The 23,528-nt window shown below is 39.7% G+C and overlaps 2 protein-coding genes across 2 annotated transcripts; one reads left to right on the top strand and one right to left on the bottom strand.

The window, feature by feature from the left end:
* Positions 1-216: 216 nt before the first annotated feature.
* On the bottom strand, positions 217-4,818 carry LOC136430614 (ubiquinone/menaquinone biosynthesis C-methyltransferase UbiE-like). The gene is made up of 3 exons (XM_066421363.1): positions 4,027-4,818; positions 1,719-2,076; positions 217-552 (listed from the first exon to the last, which is right to left on the bottom strand). The coding sequence occupies exons 1-3, from the start codon at positions 4,230-4,232 to the stop codon at positions 307-309; spliced, it is 810 nt and encodes a 269-aa protein (XP_066277460.1). The 5' UTR covers positions 4,233-4,818; the 3' UTR covers positions 217-306.
* A 583-nt stretch (positions 4,819-5,401) lies between these two features.
* On the top strand, positions 5,402-23,521 carry LOC136430612 (integrator complex subunit 3-like). The gene is made up of 32 exons (XM_066421358.1): positions 5,402-5,569; positions 6,248-6,331; positions 6,673-6,756; positions 7,125-7,238; positions 7,768-7,852; positions 8,100-8,166; positions 8,546-8,687; positions 8,892-9,021; positions 9,330-9,427; positions 9,573-9,620; positions 9,901-10,044; positions 10,401-10,488; positions 10,730-10,809; positions 11,088-11,179; positions 11,450-11,541; positions 12,048-12,197; positions 12,686-12,815; positions 13,133-13,202; positions 13,350-13,453; positions 13,823-13,867; positions 14,077-14,199; positions 14,708-14,801; positions 15,033-15,092; positions 15,318-15,386; positions 15,897-15,972; positions 16,121-16,234; positions 16,997-17,045; positions 20,917-21,090; positions 21,624-21,715; positions 21,995-22,067; positions 22,494-22,641; positions 23,157-23,521. The coding sequence occupies exons 1-32, from the start codon at positions 5,495-5,497 to the stop codon at positions 23,226-23,228; spliced, it is 3,066 nt and encodes a 1,021-aa protein (XP_066277455.1). The 5' UTR covers positions 5,402-5,494; the 3' UTR covers positions 23,229-23,521.
* The last annotated feature ends 7 nt before the right edge of the window (positions 23,522-23,528 follow it).

Genomic DNA, 23,528 nt, shown 5'->3' on the forward strand with positions numbered 1-23,528 from the left:
TAATATTAGCAGAAATATGGCAGTACTCATATTGGGAATACAAAGAATATGTTTGACTATGACATAATCGAAAATGAAAATAAACAAACACACACCCACACACACTCGCACACTCACTCACTCACAAGTTTACACTGACACACACACACACACACACACACACACACATACACACACACATGTCACACACACACACATGTCACACACATACATACATACATACACACACACACACACACACACACACACACACACACACACACACACACACACACACAAACACGCAAAAACTTGGCACATAGGTGATCAAAACTTCCGTGCGTGGATGATTAAGACACGGAAAGTCCACTCCACTCTACCAGCCTGATCTATCCTAACGCTACAGCCTGAAGCATCAGTCATACTCCTGGCGCTGGCCCACCAGTCGGAGAGGAAGTCGGCCTGCTCCTCCTCCGGGATGTAGCGGAGGCCCAAAAAGGGCAGCATGGCACTGATGGTGTCTTCTTCTGAACCGTACCAATGGCGCAAGAGGGGACAGTCACACGACAGCACCTAAAACAACAAGTACCAAATATTTCATCCGGCAATTCTTGTGATCTAATCTTTATAACAGGTCATCGAAAACTAAATTTAGTTACTATACACACAGAAATAAGCATATATATTATATATCTATGATGTTTTATGTTAGGAAAAGCACGAGTCTGAAAGACCGACCCTGCGAGTACAGAACACAAGGTGCAGAAGGTCAACACGTTCCTCAACATTTCCGATAGAAATGATATAGTGTGAGGTTTTTCCTGATCTCTTTCTGACAAATCCCTCATTTATCTAGGCGTACCAGTGGCACCGATGTACGCTCATGCGGCGAGTCATCATCCCTTTCTTTGGGCCGATGGTTTCCAAATGGCTTCAAAGGTACATGATACCCGGGCCGTCCCGTACAGCAAAACGTAAAATAGAAGTAAAACATATAGGCCTGGTCCATCATGCCGGTAGTCATTCATTCTAGATATTGACAGACATTCAATAAAGAAGTTCTTCTTTAGGCCACAGCAAGTAATTTTTATGGATGACATCAGCGCGCTCATTAATTTTCGCCTGATTTCGAAATAAAAAACAAGAAATTTCATTGCCCTCCGACGGTGATCAACATGCCAAAAATGGGCAAATATGTCGTAAACGTTGACAGTCTAAGGTGTTTCATTGCATATGAATACCCAGTGTAGTTCCTGCCCATGATGGTATGACAAGCTGTTTTCTGCGTTTGTTCTAGATCTAGCAAGGACATTATATAAATAATGGGGGGGGGGGGGGTCTAGTTAATTGAGCTGTATACACAAGGTGTTTCATAACATATGAATACCCAGTGTAGTTGCTTCAGATGATGGTATACGTACAACAAGCTCTTTTCTGCATTTGTTGTAGTTGGTCTATTGAGATGTATACACATCTACAAGGACATGTTTCCTGTTGAATCAAGGAGGTTTTATATTATATTTGAAACCTCATTGGCTAAATACAGGAATAAAAGACCTGTTGGTCATGATATCATATTTCGTCGCCTCAATTCTTGTTTAACAAGATTCATGATCTCAAAATTTGAAAATATAGGAATATTGTTTTTTTTGCCCGCCTTGTTTTTTTTTCGCCCTATCTCATTAATTTTGGGGTCTGCGGAGGATGTCATCCATAAAATTTACTTGCTGTAGCCTTACCTCAAATCCGCTGTCTTTGGCCAATCCACGCAGCCCCTCGCGATCGTCCACAGACCAGGGCATCATTCGAGGACAACCAGCCAGGTACTTTCCCCATCTGTGATGAGACGACATGAGCCGGGTTGTCACCATCAACACGTTGTCGTCCGTCGGTACGATCATGAAGAGTTGTCCACCAGGTTTTAGACAGGCGCTGATGTTTTCTAAGGCGCTTGCCTTATCCTTTATTAGATGTAGGACGTAGAGGCTCACTGCCTTGTCGAAGGACTGTCGCCAGGCTGGCTCCAGCTCAGACGAATACTGTACGTCAGCCACGCAGAACGACAGATTTCTGTTTTGTGCGTTTTCCTTTGTGTATCTGAAAAATGAAAGTGACAACTATTGATCATCACCTTTTTTGCGTTTCGGCGCATGCGCGCCGGAACGCATTGTCCTGGCTTTTACCTTCAAGGAAGGAACCAGGGAAGCTTGGTTCAACATTGTGTCGCACACAATAAGACCTTATATGGCAATACGTTCTCAAATCCTTGTATAGCCGTTACCTTATATGGCAAGAGAGCACGAAAATGCAGGCAGGCTAGATTTGCATGTGACACAGGACGGCGACCGCATGTAACTGCTACAACTGTTCGGAAATATCATTGCATTGTGGTTTCGGACTTTGATATCCTGAAAAATGACCATATTACATCTATTCCACAAGATTGCAGAAGAAAAAAAATGATTTCGTCAAGAAAACGACCAAAAATCGGCATAAATGATACCATATAGTGAGGTTATAGCATTACGTCCAGAATGAAAAGTTACGTACCGCAGCTTGGCCGATCTGGCAACGCGAAGCACTTCGGACCCAGACGATCCGGGTTCGTCTCCGTGCATGGATTTTTTTTTTCTTTTTAGATATTGAATATCAAAAATATATATTGATATTATATTAATCTATCAATATCAAATTTATGAATATCATTTTTTTTCATTAATAAATAAAGAAATATTCTATATTTGTTATTTTCAAATATTCATTTTATATATACAAGGCCTTTGTCTTATGAACAGGACTTCATAGATTCCAAACCCGGCATTCGAATTTTTCTGTTCATTGTAATGGAAAATACCGTGCAGCGGCTCCTATGCGCGGTAAGATGATTCTTGCAAAACACTCGCCACTAAACTTCTATCCCCGATGTAAACAGAGGCTCTTGATGTTGTTTGCAAAACAGCGATTCTTTGTTACAGTAGCAAATGCTCCATTGTTCAGTATCGACTTCATTCAGACAACACGGACGTGGAAAGTGGCGCCCCTCGGCACAAAACTATGGGAATTTTCATGAATTTTAGCAAAATTACCCAGGAAAATAAGGAAGAAATGTTGTAAATGCGGAAACCAGAATAATACGGATGAGGTAGCTGTTGATTTGTTTGACATTTGGTAGTCATTTTAGATAGAACCTTAGCTGTTATGAACTTCTATTTCACTTAATTACCATAGTGCTGATGATTCAATGGTGCTTTTTCAAATTTTATGTTTTATTGCGTGCCATGTACATAATTACATTGATAGCTTTTATAATGAGCCTATTATACATTTTACAAATAAGTACAAGTTGTAGGCCAAGACCAGCTTTTTCAAAAGCACTTAAGTTAAGTGACGTAACTTCAAAATTGCTTTCCCCAATCTGCCTTTCTCTATTAAAACAGTACTCATTTCCCAAAATGACAATTTTTCTTATAGACTGAACAGTCCTTGAGTGACTTCCTCTGGCAGATTTTACTTCAAGTAAAGGGAAAAGACAATTCACACTTATAAACGTAGCCGAAACGCCAGCTTTTTTTAAAAGCTCTTGTTTTCTTGCGGTAGCAATACTGATGCCATAGACTGACGTGGCTACCCGAGGACACTATGTGGGGTTACCTCCGGTCAATCGGCGACTCTGAAACAACGTTAACGTTTTTCATCCGTCCGTGGCAAAAACAGATCATCAACATTGTACGAAAAGGATAATCTCCAAGCAGATCTAACGGTTGCAAAGACCGTATTCAACTGGCAAAAGGAGTTTTTATTGCAACCCAACTTAGATCTGCTTGGAGATTACAAAAAGGACACATTGCTTGGAGACCATACGACAGCTTACTAGTCTCTGTTTACCTGTAGAAAATATTGTCATATTTCATACATTCTCATATGTTGCTCTAAAGAAGTATCCAGCAATAAACTTATAAAAGACATAGTGCAAGAGTGAATGAAGTATTTCGCCTTGTTCTTTTTTTAATGCCTGGAAGTCAAGGGGAAGAGAATTTTCTTTCCTACCGTATGAAATCAGGTGACAAGTCTATCCCAACCACTGATTTGACTCCTAGCTGTGCGATGTACTGCGTTGTTCGTCCCGTGCCGCACCCCACGTCAAGCACGCTGTCTTCCCTCTCCCACTGCAAATACTGCGCCATTATCTGATGGACGTGTACGCTCTGCAACGAACTGTTCTCGGCGTAGAATGCAGCATCGGTGGTGTCCATTGTAGGTATGTCGATGTAGTTTTCCAGTTGTTATTTGTTGAAGAATATTCTAGTTCTGCCACACACTTTGTGTAGACAACACTGGTACTGGCCAATAATACTGTGGCCAACTCCATTTTATGACAATATTGTGGCCTTGGCACAATCTCATGACAACACTGTGGCCTTGGTACTCTTTTGTGTGGCTACATGGATGATTCACTCATTTACGTTTTGAAGTCTCTTCACTCCGGACCGGTCACCTACTCAGAAAACCTTTGTTTTGGCAAGGACACACAGCTGTCCTTCACTTCAGTGGGTGGATAACATCATCGGTCATTGACCGGCGACTAGGCATGGAGCGGAAGTGACGCGCGTGCATTTCCTGTCCTGATGACGCGAACGAACGTCGAAGTAGGACGTCGAGTTGACGCATAGGTGCAGTTCTAGCCTTACAGACCGGTCTTACGCAGCTTACATTTACCGTACAAAATTGGTAAAGGGGGTATACTGGTTATGCGAAACAAACAAACTACTGTAACTAACAAGTCTATTAAAGTCCTTGGTCTAACAAACAAACAAACAAACAAACAAACAAACAGTAACACATACGGCAGGTCAATGTTCATGACAAAGCCAAATTCTACAGTGACTATTTCATCTAGATACATGTACTTCTAGTCGTTTGATAAAAATTGATCATTTGTAGCATTTGATATGACCTATAAAGGTCGAGCGGCACAAGGTATGTTATACGTCTCCTTGCTGTTTCTGTAGCAAAATTTGTTTTCGAAGAGATGAAGACGTAGAAATAGATGAAGTCGGAGAAATAAATGAAACGGAGATAAGTGACAATCATTAGCTAATCAAGAATTTTTTGTTTCAAGTTAATATGAAAGGTTGAAACGAAGTGTCTATGTCAATAAACTAACCATTTATGGTCATGTATCAGATCAAGTTTGTGAAATAAATCTTTCAATTTCGGGAAAGATCTGACTACAGGTCGAAGAACGCCTAAATGTTAGGTTACCTCTAGCAGTTTACCTTCAAACTGCAGCTTTTGTTCCTGTCACCAACCTAAGAGAAGGTGCCAGCAACTTTTTGTGACTTCCCACATAACATGTGCACGGACAATCAGTATGAGGCTGTGATAACATCTATTTGTCTGCTATAGCGATAAGAATCGTAAGGCGGCGCTTTTGTACGGTGTCAACAACGATTCGCACGCCAACAGACCGTTCAAACTGGTGCCAGGGTTTTTGTGCAGGACTTTGGCTGGAGCTATGGAGCCGAACCAGCCTCCAAAGACACGATTGTACGAGGTAGGGTCTCTGGACCCAAAGGACGAGCTAGAGGAGGTAAGTTATCGACATTTGTGGGCGCTCGAAAAAAGAATAGCTGTGCACAGGTCGCTAGCAGCTACAGGGTGCATAGTGGGGAGGGGGGCAGACACTCTTACCAAGATCTCCCACACTTCGTTCATGATAGGAGTCTATAGGACATATCTATAGATCTGACTGTCTGGTGTCTGTTTGTAACATTTACTACCAATTCACTCAACCGTTAAGACTTAATGCACGCCATTCTGTATTGCTTAGTTGAAATATTCTAAGGTGGGACCTGTGTGCTTTTTGTAGCCCACTTGTAAACTCCACTTCCTCATGAATTTTGAATATCAACTCTACTTTATTACTTCTACAATCAATACAGAAACCGAGTTCCTAACATGAAGATTCTCACAAGCATAGACATGCACTTATAAATGGGATGTACGAATAGGGATCATATATCTAATATTCCTTATGTTGTTGAAAGAGGAAGTTCTGGATAACCTCTGACCTTAACAGTACTGTATGTACTGCAATTGATGCCAATAATGCATAACCAGTGATAGTAGTAATACAGCAGAATCACACCTACTGTTACATCATTGGCAATCACATTAAAGATCTGGCATTTTTGGCATCTCACCAAAGCAATTCCTGATAATCAGATTGAATGCTAACAGTTGAATCTTTCTGTGTTTTGACTTGTAGAAACTAGAACGTTGCCATGAGACCTACACAGCGCTGGTGACAGGACTGTCCGACAGAGAAGCTCACGATGCCCTGAATGCGATGGTAAGAACTGTTACAACTTTCACTTTTCTACTGTTGAGTGACTTTCTACTGTCAAATCTTTTCCTGAGTATATATTATATATCATCATTGTACTTTCCTGGAAAATGATATCGTAACAAAGGTGTGTCACTCTTTTGTAAGTGTGTTGCATATAATTTCATTTTTATGTGAAGACAGCTGCATGTGTAGGTGTGCAGGTGTGAAATGTGTCACCTGTTTTACTTCCTGGAAAAATAATATTGTACCTCTTGTGAAAGCTTGGAAATTGTGATGTGTGGAATTTCATTATTATATGAAGGCAGCTGTAGGTGTAGGTGTGAAATATTTTACCTGTGTTTCAGGTGTGCAAAGGAATGCAGGAGCATGAGGAGATCACTATGGGTCTGCTGTACAGCATCCTGGTGGAATCTACAAGTGCTCAAAAGGTTGGTTTCTTTTTCATTCATTCATTCATCTGTCCATTTATTCACTAATCTTTCCTTCTCTGTTTCACTTCCTCTCATCCTTGTTTTTCTTTTGCTTTTTCCCGCTCTCTCTTTTTCTCTCTACTGTATCTTTATTTCCAGTTTGTGCTCTTAGATCTACCTTCATAAAATACTTGACTCTCCAAATAGATGCTAATTGATTTCTTCTTCCTATCTCATTTAATTCAGTCTATAGTGGGGGGGGAGTAGACTTTTACACATCAGCATTATAGAAAGACATTGTATGAACATGCTACATTTTTCACTAGGTACCAGTGCTAGTAGCATGTAGAATATCTGTAACTTTGTCTTTTATGCACTACTCCCAGTCTCTGAGCGACCTGACGCTCATCACGAGGGACGGACTGGGACTGGTGCTGGTCAAACTGAACCAACTCGTCACTGACCACTTCTCCAAACTACTGGAGTCTGTCCGGACACAGGTAAGAAGTGTGATATCTATATTATTCATCTTTATCACTCTCAGTGTTTGAAGTTTGTGGTTGAAACAATTTTGTAGTAGTGTAGAAATACAAAATACATATTCATGGTGTCATGATATTGTAGTTAGAGGTCGCCGCGGAAGCCCTGAAAGTAAATCCACTGCAAACATTTCAAGATATACCGTAGTCTAACATTTAGTGTATATAGATATACAAATTACAATAGACAGATGAAAGTGTGCATTTTTCCAAAGTGTTAGGACGATCCAAGAAGATTTTTTGTTTTGTTATACTATATTTGGCATAAATTGTGCTGTTTTACTTTCACTCCAAGATTTCCGATATTATGGATAGCATAGAAAACAGTTTGACATTTAGTTTGAATTTTGATACAGTTATACTTTATATTTCCAAGCATCTTGTTTTATCCTGCTCTAGCATTGCCATTTTCCTGGTTGAAAGGGCCCTTAGTTAGTACAAGAAAAATTATGATGTGTGCGGATGTTTCACCTGTATTGTTCCCTCCCAGGTTCTTTGGTTGACCCGAGAACTGATTAAGACATCTGTAGTAGGAACAGACGGCATCTGCCTCTCACTTCTCAAACAGATCATAGGTCAGTAGGCGTCCTGGAACTCATTTTTACTGTAAAATGTCAAATTTTAGCAAGGTTTTCTTGTGGACATATTAGGAGCGTTTTGTTCTCAGTTCTGGAAAACGGCTGGGTGTCACGTAAACCATCTTTAGTTGCTTACCCATTCCAAAGTCACTGAAATATAGCTTTGCAAAATACAATTTGAAGCATTTTACAGTATTTAGATTTGAGCAATAATTCTGCAATTACTAACTGAAAATCTCCACAGGAGGAGACATTTCCCAGAAGAATGTGTGGCTGGCAGAATCTGTGCTAGATGTCCTCCATGATAACAGGTATGGAATTGGAAATGTCTTCATTCAAATCCATGTTCAGAAGAACAACATGTTTTATGTTTTGATTTTAGGATGTACTTTGCATTACCAGGAAATTTCCTCACATAACTCTTCAACTTGCTCAACTTTGTATGTATAGTATACTGAACATCACCGTGTGATTAAAAGGTATCGTTCTAATCGTAGATAGCAAAAAATTGTACTTCATTTTGTCCTTCCTTTTTTCTGACAATCCCATATACATAAAGAACTTTTGGATGGAGTTAACATAAACATTTTTTAGATACATGTACTATGATGTAGATATCCCTAATCTTCCTTCAGCTAGTATGTTACGATAATTTTTTCTCTACATTCTGCCCCCCTCCCCAATCTTCAGACCATGGCTGGACAAACACCCTGTGCTGGTGTCCATTTCTGTCTACACATATCTACGACTGGTCGAGGACCACGGCGCCCAGGGGTTAGCTGGGCTGAGGCAAAAAGAAGTGGACTTTTGTGTTACACTACTCCGAGAAAAGGTCCGTAGTAGTCAATATCTTACTTTTGTAAATGTTGATTTTCTGAAACTCTGAACTATGAATTACATGTACAATATAGATACTGTATTGATTTTTTTTGCTTTTCACATCTGAATTATTCTGATTTGAAATAACTGTATTTTCTCATAGTGGACAGACTGTGCCGTGATTGGTCTGTTTTGAAATAACTGTCCTTTCTCATAGTGGACAGACTGTGCTGTGATTGGTCGGGATCTGATCCGCTTGCTACAGCACGTTGCCCGCATCCCAGAATTCGAGCGTCTGTGGCGAGACATGATCGTAAACCCACAATCACTCAGCCCCCAATTCACTGGCAAGTAGACCTTCATCACAAGTTAGAAAAATAGATATTCAAAGAAAGTTTAAACCTTAGAATTAGATAGGATTCTCTTGAGGACTGGAGTAATGAAAGTTTGTATTTTACGTTGAAGTACTACCTACATTTAGCTGCAGTAGACATTGCAAACATTCTGTAGAATTGCTTTTGTGTTTTGGAATTGACTATTGCAATAACATTGTAACTATGATTTGCTTACACTGTACTTTGCATGCTTTGAAACTTTTTAAAACAAACTTTGATGACAAATAATTAACCATGTTTGTATTGTATACGTTTTCTAGGCCTGTCCCAGCTGATGACGTTACGAACGTCTCGTAAGTTCCTGGCCTGCCGCCTGACTCCAGAAATGGAGAACAAACTGCACTTCATCACTTCTAAGGTTCGAGTCACAGTCTGTTCCCGAGTGAAAGTGATCTCAAACAAGTTTAGCTCAAATGAACTCAATGAACAGTTGAGCTTATCTTCCACTGGTCTTGATAGAGAGGACATGTGATGATTGATATGATATTTGTTTCATTCTGCAGGTTCGATTTGGTCAACAACAGAGATATCAGGACTGGTTTCAGAAACAGGTTAGAAGATATTTTAAATATTTTCTCATAAACAATTGATTGATTTATTGGTTGATTGATTGATTGATTGATTGATTGATTGATTGATATGTTCTACTTCTAGAGAAGCATTTTCCCAAATCATTTTATTCATCCTTCTACTGATTATCAATGTCTAGGCCAGTTATTAGGTGTTGTCAAAGCAACTTTTCTATCCAGTTTTATAAAAGTACTATTAAAGAGTATAAGTAACAATGATTTTTGTTGAAATTGCCACTGATGATTTCCTCCTCCTGTGCAGTATTTGAGTACCCCAGACAGCCAGTCGCTACGCTGTGACCTGATTCGCTACATCTGCGGCGTCATCCATCCCTCCAATGAGATCCTGTGCTCCGACATTGTCCCCCGCTGGGCTCTGATTGGCTGGTTGCTCATGTCATGCAAGGTAACATTTTCGCTTAACCGTCACCAAGTTATTAGATCTCCACAAACGTGTTGTAGCCATTGTAGAAATTATGCACATGCATCAGTTTGAAAAGGATTTCCAGAGGGGATAAAGAGTAACAGCCATACATAACCATATATGGAGATTGACTGTTCCAAGGCTGTACAGTCTGGCTCCCCGTGAGGTTTATTGAAAAAAAAGTCCTCAAGTTAAAAATATCCCTGTCTCTAATTCCTTATGCTGTAGCCAAAGATACATTTTGGTGTAGATTTCTTGAGACAGATGGTTGGAAAATGGCTTGCCAAATTGACTCCTCACAAGTGTCCAAAGTTGACTTGAAACTTTTTTCCTTACAGTCCAATGTTGCAGCATCCAACGCCAAACTGTCGCTGTTCTATGATTGGTTGTTCTACCAGCCTGACAAGGACAGCATCATGAATATAGGTATGTCCATCTAAAGTAAAGGGTTTGTAACAAGATTTTAAGAAGGACACGACCCATATATTCTGCTGTTTATTTGAATTTAAGAATGTGGGTAACTTTTAGTAACAACTATCATACAGATTACAGATGCCAAAGAAGAAACTGCAAAGAGTTTTCACTCTTAAACCATGCAGAAATGAGGAACTTTTTCATTTGGGGGCAACCATGTGTAAGTGTAACTATATCTTTTCTTCTCTTTCAGAACCTGCTATTTTAGTGATGCACCATTCTCTGCGCTCCCATCCCCACATAACAGCTACACTTCTGGACTTCTTGTGTCGGGTAGGTTTTTAAAGAATTGAAACAATTGATGTTGTTCTTCAACTCAGACACAAAGCTATCAAATATGTGAGGATTTTTCTTTCCTCGACTCAGACACAAAATCATTGAATGATACATGAGTAAGACATGCTTTTACTTCAAGGCATACATTTATATCTAGAATACACAGACTTGTCTTGTACAGCACTAGTACAGTGTCCAAAAAGATATTTTAACCTATCTTAGCACGATAGGTTAAATATTGTGGTAACGAATTAAGTGTTCACGTCGTGTTGCAGATCATTCCGAACTTCTTCCCACCGTATGAAGCTCAAGTGAGACAAGGAATCTACACTTCCTTGAGGCAGATCTTAGAAAAAAGGGTTCTACCGTAAGTCAACAAATTATTGCAATCAGTGAAATGAGACGACTGTTCAAAATTTTTTTTATTTGTAGTTTTTAGATTTATCTATTTATTCATAATGTCTCCAACCCAGTGGACGATATAGCAGAAAAGGTGTTCCTTGTCAAGGCCACCATATATTAGTTCTTGTGGAATTATGTTTCTAAATTCCTAACTACAACTGGTCATAGATTTACTTATAAGTCCAACCAAAATGTCATGTTTTACAATATTGCATATGAAATATTTCCATATCAGGTCACTGTCCCCACTGTTTGACAACCCCAAGCTAGACAAGGATTTGAGAGTCATGATTAGAGACAAGTTTTCTGAGTTCTGTACAACCACAGGTGAGTGAGTTTGTCTGGAATCATAGGAGTTGATCGCTATACAACAGTCATGTAAAATTCATCTAGTTATTTTTAGCGACTTGAGTTTTGTCTTCTTTCAGCATTGTGAAGTTTTTTCTTTGACTTCCATCAGTTACTATTTAGGTGTTGTCATGCTGCTTAGAACTACAAGGGGGCTCTGTTAGTTATTCCGTCCTGTTTATTGTTTTCCATTCATTGCCTTTTTTGGTTGGTCATCAAATGTTGCGATCATCTAAACTTGGAAAGAACAACTGCACATATTACTTTATCAGAGAATGATTTGTCTGTATATTTTGCAGTTCCTTTGTTACTTGCTAGGGGCATATATGTATTGCAATAATTATAAGTTTCTCTTGTGTGTCGGCTAAATCTCAATTGCTAAGCCATATATACAGTTGTACACTCTAGTTGTGCTATCGTTGTTTCATAAATGTTTGAAAGTCTCTGTGACTCTTCTTTACCTTACACTCACTTCTTTACCTTAGCAACAACAGCAGCTACTAAAGTTCCAGTGGAGGAACCGTTGTTGGTTAAACCAGAAATTGTCCTCATCAGTTCCGAGAACGACAAGAACAACGACAGGGAGTACGTCGGAGAGGTGGCCTTCAGCGATGACGAAGAAGAGGAGGTTGGGGGTAAGACAGCGTTCTACTCCAAAATTATAAAGTATATTCCACAAAATAAAGTGAGGGATTGAAAGAAAGGGGAAAAAACTTTTGTGAAGATAAAGGGCAGAAAGGCTTGCAAATTCGACTTGGCAAAGTGATCTTGTGGTTGATTACTTAGAATCTAAAGGTTATGGGTTCCAACCCCAAACAGGCCCCAATGTTGTGCCCTTGGGAAAGCCACTTTACACCTATTTCCTTACTCGACTCTGGTCAAAAGAGTACCTAGCCTTGGTTAGGGACATCCTCTCAGATGAGATGTAAAGCCAGAGGCCACGTGTTTGAGGAGAAACACACTTTGAGCAAGTTTTAAAAAATCAACATACTTCAGTCCAGTCTTACTCAGATGATGTACTTATTGTACAAAACTGGTGTGTTATGCCTAAACTAAAGGCAGTTTTCTTATTATGAGAAACAAACTAAAAAAAACTTCCTGATAGAAAGTTTTCTATCAACAGGCAAGGTGCACTGGAAGTTCCGACCAATCAAAGAAGTGGACGAGTCTGCCGTGGACATCTCAGACTCCCTAAGACAACTGGCGCGGGACAGCGAACTGAGGGACCTGGTGGTCCAACTGCAGGCAGACAGGTACATACTGTAAATCTTGAAATGTTTGCAGTGGTTTTATTTTCGTGGTGGCCCCTCCACTGCAAATTCATTCCACCATGAATATGCGTTTCCAATGTATTACATTGTACTATTGTACTACTGAATTGTTTCAATTACAAACTTAAGACACGCAAAAAAACTCCTTTCTACCCAAAATTAAGTGAAGTTTACAAGACCTAGCTTACATTTGTGGAATTTTGGTGTCAGTAAACATGCACTTTTGCTCTAAGCTCTGCATTACTATAAAAAGAACATGTACTTAATCAGTGTCATGTATTTCTGAATCTCTCTTACAGTGACATTTCCCAGGACACAGAAGCCCAGTGTGAAGTGGTGGACAAAATTGTGGAGACCATCTTACAAATGGTAAGAGTAATTGGAAGAACACCTAGGAGACGGTTAAATCATCATTATTTTCTTTCATGTCACAATTCAAGGCTATGTTTTGTTGGAACTCTTCTGTATATGCCTTGTGGAAAAGCTTGTATGATGATACACTGTCTGTTTTTGCAGGAGGATTTTGAGAGTGAAGTTGCCTCACCCCTTGCTGACTGCCTGTCAGAGTTGTTCAGGAAACAGTTGTCAGGGAAAGTTTTACCTGCTGAAGCCACACAAGAGTGAGCAACTATTACTTCTACTTCAAAGCTTGAAATGTTCACAGTCGTTTTATTTTTGTGTTTTTTTGTGGTAAAATCATGACGCTGTGAACATGTGTTCTTGTGCTACTGTATTATTTCAACCACAAAGAATTGTGAAACCTCCAAACAGTTATTGACACTTACTTACTTGATATTCAAATAACAGTGTTATGTTAATCAACATTGATATTTAGATAACAGTTATTGACACTTACACTTATGAAATATTGTTGCTATGATATTATTTCTAGCTCAGTAGTGGAAATATATATATGAATCATGATTTTTCAGTTCTTGTAACAAGGCTATTCCGTGAAAGTTGTTTAAGGTCTAAACTTTTTGCTCTAGGTCCATTCTTGAGTCAATTGAGAAGCCAGTCTATGTTATTTTCAGGTAAGGACAGTCTTTTCCACCAAGTCAAATGTTTTTGAATTCAATGTTTTCTGTTCTTGTTTATTCTATATAAGCATTGTTTGAAGAAATGTACTACAATTTTGTACAGTTTCTACTTGAATCAGAGAATTGTTGTACAAATGTTATATCATCAACAAGACTTCCACACTCACCAATGTTTTGAAACCTGCTATGATTTGATTGGTCAGAAATCTGTGTCAGATGTCGGAGGACTCGTACCCCAGTGTGGAGATCCTGTACACCCTGATGGATAAGTTGTACCAGCGCCAGCCGCGGCTCGGGTACCACCTGCTGTACTACCTGTCTGTCAGGTAATGGTACCTTGCCTACTCTTTCTGTGATACGTTGATAGAAGTTAGACATCCAGGTATTAAGATACGCCAAATGACATTTACTCTAGCAACTGGATAGAATTTGGAAACAGACATTTCAGACAACATCCACAGACTAAGGGGAGCTATTTCTTTGTTTTGTTTGTATCCTTAGCCTGGTATGTGTTAGCTCCTTTGATTGCTTCCCTGCAGAATAGTGTGGAGCCCATTAATAGAACAACCATTAGCACTTGAATATACATGTACAGCCAAAAGACATTGTATAGGCGAGAGGTTAATGCCGTCACACTTTTTCTGAGAAATATTTGATTGCAAAAATAATGCAGGAAGTAAGGACTAAATGATTAGATGGGGAGGGGTTGCAGACTATTTTGTGTGGGAGCGACTGTTAAAGAAGCAGAAAAGATTCTGCTGTAGAACAAAAATCTTTGTGTCTTTTTGCCTGCATATGATAAGAATGTTTCTATGTACTATGTTTATTATTCAGTAAGGTGACAGAAGACAAGGCCAGAGTGTATGAGGACTTCAGTGACCACACCCAACTCAGAGATCTGGAAACTTGTCTTATGATGGACATTAAGGTTATAAACTTTCTTAATACTTTTAAATTTTTTCTTCATCCATAAATTAGACTATTATTAACTCACCTTATTTCAAGAAGATACGACATTTATTTTGTAGTTTCTTTCTAGAATTTTCTGGGACTTCTCTTTCTTTAAGTTTTGAATTTTCAAGTTTGATGTTTTTACTGCATGATGTACAGATCCTGGATGCAAAAGTCATGAATATCACAATTGTTCTTATGTACTCAGGAATGCCAAGACAATGACATTGCGCTACTGTGTTACCTGGTACCCTTTGTCTACACGCAGGTCAGTCTGTCTTGTATTTGTTAAAAATTTGAAGAAATCTTCTCTTCTCAAGGTGGAGACTCTTAAGACTTTAAGAATAATTCTCTCCACACAATTTAGCTTTATCAAGCATCTTTTATCACTATTTGTCAGAAATATTAAGAGTTCAACATAATGCTCTTTAGTTGCCTTACAGATCTTACAGACTTAATTTTTCTGATTTTCTTCCATTGCTTTCCTTTCTAGTTCCCCAATGTTTCTGTTGGGAACACAGAACTTCTGAACCTAGTTGTTGCAGTCATCGACCCAGCTCAGGTGAGTGGTGAACCAACAATAAAATTATTCACCTTGTTTATGAAAAAAGAAGACAATTTGTATATTATAACATTAGTACTTTTAGATAGTAACTCACATAAAGACATTGAATAATCTGTTACATTCAATTGTGCTATTTTCAATACCAGGTACATCATGTACATGTACAGTTTAAACTGGCAGGCACTAGAAGACCATCCAGGGGGCTGACAAAATCTTATCTACATGTACAATGTATGTGTATGGACAGTTGGTCACTATAGTCATGATTCTCAATGCTTTTGTCAGTGGAAAAAATTATCAAAGGAACCACCAAGAAGTGGCCAGGTGGTCCTTATGTACATGTAGATGTACATGTAGCCACTTGGACAGGTTTGACAGTATATGTCCCTATGCAAATATAGAGATGAATGCACACTAGAATTGAACATGATTTTTAGAAAAACTTTGTATGTAAATGTATATGTAGATATAAAGTGCTGAATCAGTCTTTACACTGTTGTGTTTCAGTTACAAGAGCTGGTATTCCAAGTCATGCTAGGGAACCTGACTACGTTTAGAAAGGAGTCTGTGGCAAATGTTCTTTGTAAGTATAGTACTTTATTTGTCAGAGGAAATTTTTAGTTCGTACCAATCTCTTATTCAGCATTTTTAAGTCTAAGACCCCAAAAATTAAGCTGGTGTGTCCTATGTAATAGTTTTTGATATTCAGTATGTAATATGTGCCATTCCAGTGGCTAGTCTGAACTGGGAGAGTTTTGAGCAGTACGCAGTCTGGCAGCTGTTCTTGGCCCATGACATCCCAGTGGAGGCAGTACTGCCCATTCTTCAGAAGGCTAACTACAAAGGTAGGTAGAGCTGGAAAAAAAGTGTCTTAAGCCCCTGGCACACATCTAGGACCTTCCCACAACTTTGCTCCCAACTGGGTTGGGAGTAGCATGGAATCCAGGGGTTCATCTAAAGAGGGGAACAGGGGCGGAGCCTCATGCCCTGATCATGCGCCCCCTTACCCCTGAGGAGCAGTTTTTCTGACAAGCATAAAATTCTGATTGACCAGGGATGCTACTAGGTCACATTCAACTTAGAACTGTCTGACAGTAATTTTGCCCCTCAGAAAGCCTTGGAATGCCCCATTTTAACTTAATTTCTCTAAAACTCCACACTGTTTCTATGCTCCCCCTTACAAAAACCTGTGGAATCCATCCTATTCTAGCTAAAGTTTGCTCTTTCAATTGTATACAAGCAGAACATGATTATCCCTGACTTTTATTTTTTGAAATTCAAAGTCGGCTGGTTCAGGTGACTGTAAAAAATTAGCAAGCAAACCGGCGACCAACTCCATACCACAGATGACCTTACTCATGACTCACTACCAACCATATAGTCTGGAGAAGGTAGAGAGGCCATTGTCAGCTATGTGTGACTGGGGCTTTAAAGAATGATCAATGTACTTGTTGCTATCAGAGACGTGTAGTAGAAGTATGATAGTAGATTCTGTGAACAAAAATTGCACAAAGGATATGGATAAAAAGAAAGTACACAAGATCAAAAAAAGTTTCCAAAATACTGACATTCTGCTTTATCAGGAATGAATGCATTTGTTGTTTCAGACCATTCAGAGGCCCTGACCAACACTTTGTTAATGCTGAAAGTAGAAAGGTAAGTCTGTATACAGTCAAACCTGTATTAGCGGTCACCTTTGCATAGCGGCCACCTGCCCATAGTGGTCACTTTTTGTCGGTCCCTTGGATTTTTCCCATTGACATAAGCATTAAGAATTAGGCTATAGCGGCCACCTGTCCAACGCGGTCGCGGCCAGACGATTTTCAGTCCCGCGAGTACAGTAACACTGTCGGTAACGGTCACGGCGCGCCGGTAGAAGCCGCATCGCCACCGCACGCCGGGTTCAAAATCTTCATTTTTTCACGCAGTTATCAAATTTATGTTGACTCAACTGGATAGGATGATAATAAAGAAAACCAGAAGGTTTTATCTTTGTTAGAAAATCCATGGTTTGACGCGAAGTTGACAGTATAATTTTCTTCACATGGCTTGCGTTTGTACATCGTAGCAAAATTGACCATTGCTGTGCATTTCGACTGGACAAATATTACGGCAGCTTTTTTGAAAATACAACTCGCACATGTAGCTGATGCGGTAAGTTCGGAAAATGTTTGAATGCCGGCCCAATATCCGTTTTCCCCGGTACTCAAAGTCAAAACGTGTTTCGCGCAATTTTCAAAATGGCGCTGATAGTCAGCAGCAAAAAGGTCAACGGAAGACACCACTGTTTCGGAGGTATAATGCGCTAAATTTATTTTGCTACAAAGTATCACTGAGGATAATTACTTTACCAAAAGCTTCAAAAGAAATATGAATAACATTAATATGATATAAAATTTGGGCTATTGCAATTTTCTGAAAAGAAAAAAGCCATCAAAAGAGCGACCTTCTTCTGAGTACCCTATTAGCATAATGGTAGAAGCTGATAATGACAAGCGGGAAGGGAAACAACAACAGACTAAGGAAAACTATCGCCACGATTTTATGTTTCAAAACGGTCGAAAACGAACAGTAAGTGGCAACTGAGCAACATGTATTTTGTTCTTAACTAACAAGGTGGCATTTTGCTGCGAAGGACTTTGTTTCATATGATTAAAACTCGTTGTTGACGCGTGTGCCTGCAGCGAAGCAGTCGCGAAGGATCAAGAGTAGAGTATGGCGATGCTGGTCTGTACAGACATGAAGCCCGAGCAAGCCATGGATTTTGGAGTTGGCAGATACAATAATTCGTTTTTCAAGCCCATGATAGAAGTAAAAGAACAACAATCGACTTTCTAAAATGTGACTTACCTATGCAATGTTTACATGTGTACTGTACGGTGAATAAATGTATCTCAGTGGGTACTGAAAATATGTGTCACTCGTGGTCAATTAATCGACATTTTCTCCATAGCGGCCACCTGTCCTTAGCGGCCAGTTTTGGCCAGTCCCTTGAGTGACCGCTATAGACAGGTTTGACTGTATATACAACATGTATCTTGCTTGTCTGGCAAATTAGACCTATAAATGGTTAGCAAAATTCAATTGCAGAAACTGCCTCTTGAACATATGAAACAATACAAATAAAGATTTTATCAATCTTTATCTCCATGAAAAATGGAGATATAGTTTTGGGTGTGTCTGTGTGTTTGTCTGTCTGTCTGTTTGTGTTTCCGCACTACTGTAGTCAGCATAACTCAAGAACCTCTTGATGGATTACGATGATATTTGGTATGTGGGCAGGTGTTGTGAAGCCGAAGTTCAAGGTCGATTTTGGGCTCCCTGGTATGTGACCTTGGTACTGCAGCAGAACTTCAATTTTGTATCTTTTGAGAATTTGACCTGGACGTGCTGTGGTCTTGATTTTGGAGTGGCAGATAGCTTGTGATGTAATAAATAAGTGGTGTAGGTTTGGGCCCCCTAGCAGCTTCCTCTGGAACTGCAGGGGCGTTTTGGGGAAAATCTTCTAAGGAGAATAACTGAACAAAGGAACAACGGATTTCCATGATATTTAGTATGCAGGTAGCTTAGATAGAGATATGAACAATGAAGTGCAAATTATGCTAATTGGGACTTAATTTGCATAGCTAATGAGGAAAATCTATATTTGCAGTGTTTTCCATTATCAGACTCAAATACATGTAACGTATGTAGTTTATGGAAAGTGAATCATCAACAGATACCAATTATGCAAATAAATTCCTAATTTGCATAATTAATGCAAAAAACACCATATTTCATCTAATTGGAAAATCATAGGACTGTCAATATGATTCTTAGTTTGCAGGTAGCTTAGACAGAGATATACATAATGTAGTACAAATTATGCTAATTGTGACTTTATTTGCATAGCTAATGAGGAAAATCTAGATTTGCAGTGTTTTCCATTATCAGACTCAAATATATGTAACATATGTAGTTTATGGAAAGTGGAGTATCAACAGATACCAATTATACAAATGAATTCCTAATTTGCATAATTAATGCAAAAACACCATAATTCATCTAATTGGAAAATTATAGGACTGTCAATATTGCAACATGTGTAAGTTAGATAAAGGTGTTTATGACCAAGCATATATTACTGTAAGTCTACTTAGATCCGCGGTATAATTAGATCCGCGGAATCCGCGGCGACCTCTGCGCCGCGAATCAATTTCCCCGCGGATATGTTTATCGTACTTTTGCCCCCCTCCCCACATTTACGAGTGAGCTCGACTTCAGGGAAAAGCGACACATAAACAATGCACGCGATTGTGTAAAACATGACAAACTTTTACACAGTACATACGTGTAAACAAGTGATATTACATATGATTCGCAGAAGTTTGGCCGAGCGGCGTCGCTACTCCCGACCGCTACACATATACAGTAGTAATTTACCGAGAAATCAGAAAATAATTATCGACATACACGCCACAATTTGGGCTTTGCATTGTTGTTAGGGGCTTGGGGACGCCGTCTACCGTTGTACAATCACACTCTTTTGTTTCTTGCTATTGTTATGCTTGCAAACAATCGATATCGGTGCCTCTGACATACGTTGATCTCATTAAAAACCTGTTTTTCAAGAAAGCGAGCAAAAATACGTAAAGAAAAACAAGATTTTCACCCGAGCATTTGAGTCCCTACGCTGTGATTTGCCGCCATTTGCCGCCATTTGTGGTCGTATTCGGTGGAGAATGTATTCCTTTAATTTTCTTCCCGTGAAAATTCTGCTTACGTAGCGTAGATGACTCGTATTTTACGCCTTGATTTTACTTCAAGATACGGCGCGCTAGCGGCAGGGCCGGGCTGGGCCGCCATCTTTGTTTACTCATGTTTACCGCTGTTCTAAGCGCTGATTGGTTCGAGTCAGAAAAACTGTGCTCTGATTGGTTGACTGCAAGATTTCACGTGATCACAAGGCAGGAAGTCCCCGTCACAGTTTCGGCGTAGACCGCATTTTGTGACGATTTTGAAGCAGTTTTGTAGCGACCTTCGTAACATTTTTTATTTTTAAAAATTGAACAAGCATTTTCTGATGGCAGTATTCAGTTGCTGTTTTTTCTACTCATCGCCCAGCGCGAATTTAGAACCACCGCGGATTTACCATTTGCCCGAAACCGCGGATTTTAGGCCCCGCGGATCTAAGTAGACTTACAGTATGCAAATGTGTAAGTCATTTGCATGAATAGAATTGTTCATGGAGATATGAGGTTGTGGAACTCTTGTTTTTCCTGTATTGGTGCAAAAAATTACAGCACTTTTAATTCATTTATTTTTGCGGGGATTAGATTTTGCAATGTTTTAGGTTTGCAGTTGAAGCAATTCTGTAGTACAGTAGTACTGGAAATGCATATTTGTGGTGTCATGATTATACAGCGGAGAGATCACCACAAGACAAAAAAAAACATGTAAATAAAACAACTCCAAATATTTCCAAATCTAAAGTTACCGTCTATGGTGTAAATTAGAATGTACTAAAATATGCAAATGACTTTCCCAGACCGACGTTAGAGATGGTACGGTACGTGATGATTCGCGACTGCAGCGAGCAGGACCACTTCACCACGTGCATCCTGCGGCAGTGGTCGCTGGACCATGAGGAGAGACTGGCGGACCTGGTCAAGTCCATGGTCTTCAAGTTCAGCAGCAGCACACCCACTAGGAAAAGTAAAAGGTTTGTCTGAACCTTTTTTATTCATGACAAGCTCAAATCGACATGCAGGCCACTTTTCATTGAGGTCATGAGGAAAGAGGTAAGGGCCAGATAAAATATAACAGAGATACAAATTACATACAGTTGTAGGTGAAATGGAGTTGACACTGCAAAACTTTCTTGTGATATTCAGTTCATTTTTGCTATCAAACGGATATTTCTTCTTTCCTGTATAAGAAAGACACAGGATATTGTAAGAGAGTGCATTCGTCATTTCGGGTGGTGACGTGAAGCCAGCGACCCTGTGTATGAGGGGGCTAAAGGCCTCTAGAGTCAAACCTCTGCATGTAAAAGAACCCAACACACTTAAAAGAAGAGTAGAGGTGACCAGTCCTGGTGTGCTGATGCTGAAAATGAGAGCGGTAGCGAAGCATCATGCTTTACCTCAATGGAGGATTACAAAAGTACAGCTTGTACCCGTAACATGTTTCGTAGGTTGCCGAGTCACATGTGAACCGACAGTATTGTACTAAGACAGAGTTTTCCATTTTCAGAAGCACAAGTAGTCGTCAGCCAACCCCGACAACTCACCAGGTGCTGGGACACCTGGATAATCTGCGCCAGGTGTGCACACCAAGACAGACATGTGAGTATGACTTCTCTGGACCTATCTTATCTATTACCTTGTGTTCTTGTTGACTTTATTTTTCTTTGCCACATCTAGGGAGACCAAAGCATTCATGTGCCTTCCAGTACAGGTCTTTTTCTTCATCTACTAAACCTGAAAACCACAATAATCACTTATGTAGTTTGTGGGGCTCTCATGTTGAAACAGTGCAGCTTACTATGTTATCTGGTAATTTGATCAAACATTTTGCTAGGAGTGTGTCTAGGTGATGTACTTCTCCACTTTGTTGTGTTGCAGTTTTTGGTCAGGAAGCCCTCCTGCAGGCCCTCCAACACATCCAGCAGAGCTGTAGTGACATGCTGAAAACTAAGTGAGTTGGGCCGTCAAGAACAGTTACTTATTATCAACTACAGCAGGTTATTGATTAGATTTCTGTTCACCATATAGCCGTATTCATTAATTTTTGCAGGGACCTAATTTTCCGTTAAGAGGAAAGGAGTTTTCATGATGTTTCAAGTTCTCGGTTGGAGCAAATCTGTAGTATAGAAGTAATACATTGGAAACCCATATTCGCAGTGTCATGAAAACTGTGAAAACAGAACTGCAAACATTTCAAGATTTCCAGTAGTTGGTACTAGAGATAGTACAATGTATTTTGCAGCAACACAAAAATAACTTCCATCAACTCAATTCTGGCCTGGCACCTGCGGCTATGCATTACTACATTGTGCATGTATATTGTACATGTAGCAGTACGTGAGAAGTCTAGTTCATTGCACCTTTTGTGTTGGTCCAGGTTCAGTGATCTGTTTGCCCTCGCTGAAGACTTTGAGGATTCCTCCAGACCGACCAGACAAAAGACCAGGAAAGTGTCAAACACCAGTCCCAAACCCACAAAGAGAACGGCCCCGCGGGAACCTGACTCTTCATCAGAGAGTGACACCGTAAGTGCCTGTCTCTTGAATTAATTTTTAGAATCTTCAGTGTAGAAGACCTTGTGGTTAGGGTTGTTGACTTAGAATCTAAAGGTTCTGGGTGCAAATCCCTTACAAAGCCCAATGTTGTGCCGTGGGAAAAGCACTTTAAACCTATTTCCTCACTCGACTCCGGTGAAAATGAGTATCTCTCCTCCGTTAGAGACATCCTCTTGGATGGGACGTAAAACCTGAGGTTCCGTGTTTGAGGAGAGCCACACCTTGAGCACATAATAGATCCCACCACTCTACTGTCAATAAGAGTAGGGGTCCATCTAGGTGTGAGTGGACCAAACCTTACAGTTTGGTCTAACACTGTGCAAAACTGGGGTGTTACGCCTAAAAGCAGTTTACGAAACAATTTAAAAATTTTGGTACAATAATATTTCACATCTTGTGGTAAGTGCTATGTGATGAACATGAAACTGTGCCATGCCTACACATTGATCTATTGCTTACAAATACATTTATATCCTTTTACACAGGAGGAAGTCAGGTCCAAACCTCCCAAGAAGAAAAAGAAGTCCTCGGCTGCAGTAGCATCAGACAGTGACTGATCTAACGATGTTACCTTTGCTATCCTTCTTCTTCTAATCTTTCCAAAATGTTTGTTGTCCTTATTCTTTATATACCTGCACAAGAAAGATAGGGCCTTCATTGTTAAACTAATTGACATTTGTATTAAGAAAGCCTTATATATTGTACATACCAGTTGTGTATATGTTACTTTTGATACTGATACCTTTGTGAAGGCCATGTAGATAGGTTAGGACGATGTCAGTTGTAATGTTGTATGGTTGGAATCTTCAATGTACAAATAGGAAAATAAAGCTGTAGTACCAGACTAAAAGTGTTGT

Source organism: Branchiostoma lanceolatum, chromosome 3 (genome assembly GCF_035083965.1).
Source record: "Branchiostoma lanceolatum isolate klBraLanc5 chromosome 3, klBraLanc5.hap2, whole genome shotgun sequence".
NCBI lineage: Eukaryota > Metazoa > Chordata > Leptocardii > Amphioxiformes > Branchiostomatidae > Branchiostoma > Branchiostoma lanceolatum.

What these genes read in the sequence shown, in the direction of transcription:
- LOC136430614 (XM_066421363.1), bottom strand. Translation starts at nt 4,232, where the DNA reads ATGGACACCACCGATGCTGCATTCTACGCCGAGAACAGTTCGTTGCAG. An exon ending in TTGTCACCTGATTTCATACG is followed by an intron (nt 2,077 to 4,026) that starts GTAGGAAAGAAA and finishes TTCATTTTTCAG; the next exon opens with ATACACAAAGGAAAACGCAC. An exon ending in CCAAAGACAGCGGATTTGAG is followed by an intron (nt 553 to 1,718) that starts GTAAGGCTACAG and finishes TTGTTGTTTTAG; the next exon opens with GTGCTGTCGTGTGACTGTCC.
- LOC136430612 (XM_066421358.1), top strand. Translation starts at nt 5,495, where the DNA reads ATGGAGCCGAACCAGCCTCCAAAGACACGATTGTACGAGGTAGGGTCT. An exon ending in GATGTCCTCCATGATAACAG is followed by an intron (nt 8,167 to 8,545) that starts GTATGGAATTGG and finishes CCCAATCTTCAG; the next exon opens with ACCATGGCTGGACAAACACC. An exon ending in GGACAGCATCATGAATATAG is followed by an intron (nt 10,489 to 10,729) that starts GTATGTCCATCT and finishes CTTCTCTTTCAG; the next exon opens with AACCTGCTATTTTAGTGATG.